Source organism: Mesoplodon mirus, assembly GCF_964341445.2.
Source record: "Mesoplodon mirus genome assembly, chromosome: 8".
Classification (NCBI taxonomy): domain Eukaryota; kingdom Metazoa; phylum Chordata; class Mammalia; order Artiodactyla; family Ziphiidae; genus Mesoplodon; species Mesoplodon mirus.
Genome location: NC_138984.1, coordinates 90,271,578 through 90,278,650, shown reverse-complemented (window position 1 = coordinate 90,278,650; position 7,073 = coordinate 90,271,578). Strand labels below are relative to the sequence as shown.

General features: G+C 49.8%; 1 protein-coding gene across 1 annotated transcript; it reads right to left on the bottom strand.

Annotated features, from left to right (window-relative positions):
* Positions 1–1,296: 1,296 nt before the first annotated feature.
* On the bottom strand, positions 1,297–2,636 carry HOXD1 (homeobox D1; the record flags this gene model as incomplete). The annotated part of the gene is made up of 2 exons (XM_082631234.1): positions 1,297–1,631; positions 1,991–2,636. The coding sequence occupies 2 exons, from the start codon at positions 2,634–2,636 to the stop codon at positions 1,297–1,299; spliced, it is 981 nt and encodes a 326-aa protein (XP_082487360.1).
* Between the last annotated feature and the right edge of the window lie 4,437 nt (positions 2,637–7,073).

Below are 7,073 nucleotides of genomic sequence, written 5' to 3'. Positions count from 1 at the left end.
GCGACTACTGGCCTCTCCCATCCTCCTTTGTAATTCTTGACTTTGGAAATGGGAACTCAGCCATTGAGATTTTTTGATGTGCAGCTACCTTTCTCAGAACACTAACCAACTAACAAAGTCTTCAAGTTGTCTTTCCTCTTCCTTTTGTGAGAGCAGGAGAGAAAAAGACAAGGAGATCTCTCTGCAGTGTCTCCTTGGCTATACAACATTCCCACAGTGGACATCTACACTTAATGTGCAGTCTACATACTCACCATAAAACTAGGGCACTTAAGGTAAGGAAATACTTCCATAATTACTTGGATATTGGGCAGAGTAGGTTTTTTTCTCCCTTAAACGGCTCAGATAATCGTCCCTAACTAGTTCACATACACAGCCTTTAAGAAGTGTTGTTTTTTAAAGTTATCAGCCTAACAAATTCCCATAGCTGCATCAAGAAATTCCAAACAGAAGAAACTGAATCAGCTTTAAAGAAAGATAATCAAAACATAAGAGTGTAAGGAAAAGCAGAAGGTAGCACATTCTGTTATTTTTATTACAAAAAAAAAGCTCAAACCCTTTACATGCTATGACATTAAATGTCATATATGAGTTCACTGCAAGCAAACCTCTTAAAAATATACATACTGTATATATTTACATTCAAGTTTGAGTAACTGGTGTCAAGGTATAGTTCAGGATCTTTACCCACCCTGTGGATTTGTTCAGCTACTAACTAAACAGCGATTGTATCTTCACTCAGGCACATAGAGAGGTAGAAACTGCTTTTTAAAGAAAACAAACAAACCAACAAAACCTGTAACGTGAAGATCATTGCTCAAGCAGCTTATACATCAAGGAGGCCCTAACTATAACTAGCTTTGGTCATCTCTAGAAGCTGAATACATGCAGTCTTGTCTTTTAAATTAAAATCGGATAAAACTTTGGGGAGATGCTCTTCTGAGCACATCAAGGTGTTGGTAGAGCTCAGCAAGGAATGCTCTGCTACTCTGCACCGAGAATTGCACATGACTAAGTTAGGCAACATAGCAGCAGGGCTGGGCGGGCGGCTGGGCTCCTGTTCCCTGATAAGACACAATTCATACACAGATCAGTGGCTTTAGAGACTTCAAATTAACATCTGTATACCCACAGCTCCGAACTCAGAAGCCACCAGGATACTTCCTCTCCCAAGTGAAACCTCTTATTATTTCTGCCCTGCTCACCTCCATCCCAAACTGAGCTAATAAGTCCAGATAGGGGTGGGGTGGCCTGTAAGTTCTACAGGCCACAGTTCCTCAGCCTCGTGACTAAACCTCATGAAGGTTCTTGGGCCTGAGAAGGGCTCCCCAGGTTCTTGCCAGACTTAGTGGGGCTCGTTCCTGAGAGGGGAAGTTGGAGGGAAGTCACGGTGGTGGCCAGGGACAGAAGCCCTTCTCGTTCCCTTTTCTTCTGTTTCATCCTGCGGTTCTGGAACCAGATTTTGACTTGGGTGTCATTCAGCTGCAGTGAGTTGGCTATCTCGATTCGTCGGGCCCGAGTTAAGTACTTATTGAAATGAAACTCCTTCTCTAGTTCTGTTAGTTGCTTAGTGCTGAAATTCGTGCGGATCGCGCTGGACGAGTTGGCGGCTCCATACTTGGCAAATTTGCCTGCAACGTAAAGACAGGGAATCAGCGGGGCGAGAGGACGCGGAGACGAGGCTCGGGAGAGCTTTGGGGCCACATCAGAATCAAAGTCACTAAGCGGCCCTCTTGGGTCTCCGAACACAGTTGTGCCAGGAGAAAAGCTTCACCGAGTGCTCCTTGCCGCAATTTTCTCAACGCCTGGCACTCGGGGCACGCTCAAATGGAATTCGCCTGCTTTAATGATGCCTCGGACCACGTTTCCCCCATAAAACCCAAACCGCCGTCCGGAGGGACAGCTACAGCACGCCCCCGGCGCAATTCCGCGAGGCAGGCTCCGTCCCCAACCCCAGTGGCGTCCGTCCATCCAAGACCCAAGCACTTACTTTTTTTCGGGGCGTTCCTCTTCACTTTCATCCACTCGAACGTGCTGAAGGCGGCGGGGAGGCCGGAGGAAGGGGACGCAGACTTGGGGTAGACGCCGGGGGCGGCGGACGCGGTCTGGAAGGCCCCGGAGTGGCCGTCGGCTGACTCTTTGAGACACGCCGGGAAGGGGGCGGGCTCGCCGAAGGCCGCGTAGTCCACCTGGCTGCTGAGGAGGAAGGAGCCGCCGCCCGAGAAGACGGCCGAGGTGGCGTAGTGGACGTGCGCCCCGCCGTCGTCGGCCGGCCGCCCGAGCGCGCACGGGAAGTCGTACGGGGGCCCGGGCCCCGGGAGACCGTAGTCCGCGCCCCCAGCCGCGTCAGGTGCCGTGCCCGGCTCGTAGGTCCCCTCCAGGGGGCACGGCGCGTACGCGGGCGCGGCCGGGGGCGGCGCGGGAGGCTGCGCCGGAGCGGCCGGGGGCGAGGGCGCCGCTCGGGCCGCGGCCAGGGGCAGGCAGCTCACGAAGGCGCCGTCGCCTCTGCCTATGGGGAAGGCGGGCTGCAGGACCACTGGCCGAGCGTCGGCGCGGTAGAACTTGGGCGCAAAGCTCAGCACGTCGCCGCCGCCCCTGCCTCTGCCGCACGACACGTAGTCCAGGTAGGAACTCATGGTTCCGGTCCACCCCACCTGAGCGCACCGGCCGCGCCCAGGTGCGGGGCCCGCAGGACCGCCGCGGTCGGCGCCGCTCCGCCTTCCCTCTCTAGCCGACCTGCCCTTGCCGAGCCATGGCAAGCCAGCCGGGGGGTAAATAGAGGCCTAATATAGGGGCGGGGTGGCCACGTGGCGCTGGCCGGCCAATGGGCGCCGTCTCAGCACGGCCTGGGTCCCGACTGGCGCGCCGCTGCACGCGCCTGCCCGGCCGCCAACTTTGCCAACCGGCGGGTGGCCGCCGCCCAGCGCCCTACCCCGGCCCAGCGGAGAGGCGCCCTGCCCTGGGGCTGCCTGGGGAAGCGCGGGGCGAGAGCGCGGGACGCCTGCTTCCCGGACAGGTATTGGACCAGGTGGGGGCAGAAAGGCAGGACTGGCCGCTCGGTTGAGGACAAGAGGGTGGAGAGGGTGAGAGCTCGTTCTTCTGCATCGTGGGTGGCTAGTCTCTCGGGTGTGAAGGGTGGGCGCCGCGGTGTGGAAAGTGTTAAAAGGCCCTCGGGGACCGCTCCTAGCCTCCTCCTGGGAAGGTAAAGTTATTCCTCTTCCCTTTCTCTCTGAGCCCTTAAGCGCTTTCAGTGTTCTTGGCACTCCTCCTAATCTCTCTCCTAAACATGGAGTAGACGTTTAATTTCCCCTCTTTTCCCTCTCCCCCCGACTCTGGGGACTAAATTTTACGCTGTAGGTGCTGTGTAGCTGGGGCGGCACAAACTCTTCACTTTTAAGCTAGATTTTTCACGTTACTTCGCAACTTATTCAATTGCTTTCATTTGTGGCGGCATGATAAGGGCGAGTATTGGAGTCCAGGGGTTTGATTTGGACAGAAGAAAGTTTCTGCCTGTGGGACGTTTAGCAGACTCTCCCCTTCTGACTAGGTTGTAAAATAAAGAATCTGCCCTTGAAGTGGAACGCTCGTTGTGCTGCTCTCTGGGAGGTTGGCACACGCACCGTTGCTGCGCACGGTTTCTCCAAGGCGCTTTGGCTTCAGGGCGCAAAGGCTTCCCAGGGACCGGTCAGACCTCAGAGGTTTGGAGAGCCTTGTACCTCGAAGCAATTAAAGCTTCTGTTCCATCAGATAAGTGCTGCGTCGTCTCTTGCGAGTGAAATCTGAGGTCTCACAATGTTAATGGGCTCACGTCTTTCCCTTGATAATATGGTTTTGTTTACTGAGTGTAGAGAGACGGGAAATAAAAGTGCAATTGGCACGGGAAATGAAGAGTGGAAGGGTTACAAAGACAAGCTTTACAGTGATAAACCTTCCAACTTCCTTGAGCATGTTTTTAAATGTTTCCCTCTTTTGGGCTCTAGGACAAATAACAAATTAAATAAATAAATATTATTTACACACAGCGGTAATGAAAGAGGGTGGTTTCCTAAAACTCTGTGTGAATACAGAGTCTACTTTTGGCTTATTCAAGTGCCCTTGAGGACTTGATCTATTACAGCCTCTCAGTTATGGTGACCGAGGTTTTATTATTGTTTTACTGATCCACTTGTCATGAAAGAGCGATTAAGCCCTTGCCTAAAATTCCACTCTGAGGAAGTCTGGAAAACAGGAGCTTTTACAGTCCAGGGAGCCAGTTCCTTACAGGGATGTGAACTTGTGAATAAACAGAGCCACACCAAAAGTATTACCAGTGTTGAGGCTGAAGTTGAGCCAGGATGGGGGAGGGTTGAGCCTGGAGGGGAGAGGGTAGGTAGAGGGTAGATGCCTAGGAATGAGCACAAAGCTAAAGAGGTCTAGGATTCCTGCACTGCTGAAGTTCTTGGATTTAATTGGGAAATAAAATCCTGGGCTGGAAAATAGCCCTTCAAATTTGATATTGCTACTTCAGTTATCTCCCGTAGCCAGTCACACAACAAAGGTCCTAAATAGTTTTTTTTTTGAATAGTTTTTAAAAAGAGAAAAAGGCTCTTCTCTAGCACCTTGGTTGGGAAATGATAGAGCTCTGCAGAGCTAGCTCAGGCATCAAATATAGATGCATTTCTTCACTGTCCTCCTTCTGTGCCCTTAATGCAAAAGTATCAGCAGGTCAGATGCTGCTGAGTTCACAATGCCTCCTCATCCCCCCACTGGCTAGACTTTAATTTTTACCAGTTTTTACCAGCATAATGTCTCAGCTCTCACACTCTTGTCTCAAAACTATAAGACCCGCTCTCAAATGGTTCTCATCTGATCACAGCTTCTAGGTCCAGAGGCCCCAAGGGGTCAAGAAGGAAGGGTGGCCTTGTAAACGTCTCTGGAGAAAGACACCAGCTGGCTGCAACCCAGATGTAGGACAGGAAACCCAGCCTGATTGTTTGGCAAATCTGACCAAAACGTAGCAAGTTATAGGCCTTTTCTCTAAGGTTTCAGGAAAAACAGGCAGCCTAGGTGCCTTGGCAACCTTCACTGCAACAAAGACCAGGTTTTTAATGCTAAGCATTTGGAACAAAGGTTGGGTCCTTCATGTCACAGTTGTGCATTGACTTTGGTGCACCAGTGAGCTGTACACACTATTTCCCCAAAGAGAAATTTTGGAGATTGAGCTTTTGCTGAGAGAAGAGAATGTCCTGAAAGGGACATCTAAAATTAATAATCTAAAAATCGTGCTATTTTAACAACTGTGGTTGAGGGTGGGTGGATGGGGTGTTCAGTATGTGTTCAGACCCAGAAGCAGTTCCCTGATAACTGCAGGCAGAGCTACATTCTGTTCCTCCTTCTCTCTACTCCCTTTCATCTCCCAGCCTTTGGCATATGCTACACCTTGGGGCTCAGAGTGGCCATCTCCACTCCTGGGCTGGTTCTTGACTTGCTCAGGATGAAAGTCAAGACTCTGCTCATCTCAGACTCAGATTCAATAAACATTTGCCAAGGACCTACTGTGTAAGAACTTTTTTGTTAGGGGAAGGTTAGGCTGAGAAAAAAGATATTCTCAAACCAAAGGAACAAGGGATTCATTTCTGGCACATGTTAGCTATACTATAAATCTACTCTAGGAAAATCTGAATCTATAATTTTCTAAGGAGATGTTGGAAGATATTATTGGGGCAACTGTGTGTATAAAGATACGTATATAGGATATTTTTAGTAACTTTAAAGTTTGTCTCCTAGAAGTTCACAGAGTATGGAAGAAATGTCTTACTGATTTTATTGCTTGTTCGAGTCATGGATTCTTGAGGGTCACTTACCCTGCTGGGTCTTGGTGCTGTGAGTTCTCAGCAGGAGGTGACAGCCTAGGGGCCTGATTGCCAGGTTGTGTTTGATGTAGGAATGCTTTGAAATCTGTCCCATCGTACTCACCACAGCAGTCACCCCCTAACCACCCCCCAGGACTACCTTTCTCTCCCAGTCAAACAACAGTCTTCTTTTCTGCAGACAGAAGTGATGGAGAGTGGCAGTCTGGTCTTCTGTGTGTTTACAGTTGTTCCTAAGAAGCCTCTTACAATCCCTCTCCACAAGCCCCACTGTGTTATCCCTTGGAGATGCTTGAGCACATGCAAACTCTTGGCTCCACAGCCCCAAAGGACAGAAAGGCTCTTGCTTGTTGGGATAAAAAGGAGGGTTCTTTTCTCTTAAGCAAGATTTGCAGCTCTCTGCAGCATCCTTCTATCCTAAGGTAGAGGTAGGGATGAACAGGATCCTAAAGACAGGAATTCAAAACCTGTCCGAAGTCTGATAACGTGACCCTCCCTGAAGAAAACAGTTTAGTGTGCTGTGCCTTTCCCTAGAGTTTTGTGAAAGACTTGTGGGTCAAGCCTGTGCCTGGCACACAGGAGGCAATCGAGAAACGTTTGTTGGCATATGGACACCAAGAGGGGAAAGCGGGGAGGGGGGGATGAATTGGCAGACTCGGATTGACATATATATGCTAATATGTATAAAATAGATAACTAATAAGAACCTGCTGTATAAAATAAATAAATAAATAAAATTCAAAGGGAAAAAAAAGAAACGTTTGTTAGGCAGAAATAAAAATGGACAGAATGGTGTGTCTTCACCGTGACCAATATTGGCTAAAGGATATCCTTAGATTATTGGCTCCCGGCACCACTCCAGGTGGGTAGGAATCACCAGAGAAGCTTGTTTAAATGTGAGGTTCCTCAGCCTCCCCTGTATCCCCACTGAGCTTCTAATCTAATAGGTCTGGCTCAGGAGTCTTTCTTTTTAATAAGCCTGTTGGGCGATTCTAAAGCAGTGTTCTTCGGAACCACATTTTCAAAATTTCTGCTTTAGGAGTGGGGGTGGGAGGCAGTGTGGGGAGAGGGGTGATTCTTGACCAGCAAGGTGAGAGTTCATGGCTAAATGGAGCAGGATTATACCTGAAAAGTGTCCAGAAGCCTGTTGGGTAGTAGGGGCAGATAGGTCAATGTCAAGGTCAAACTTAAGTCTGGCTGGGCTGAAGTTCCAGAAAATATCCT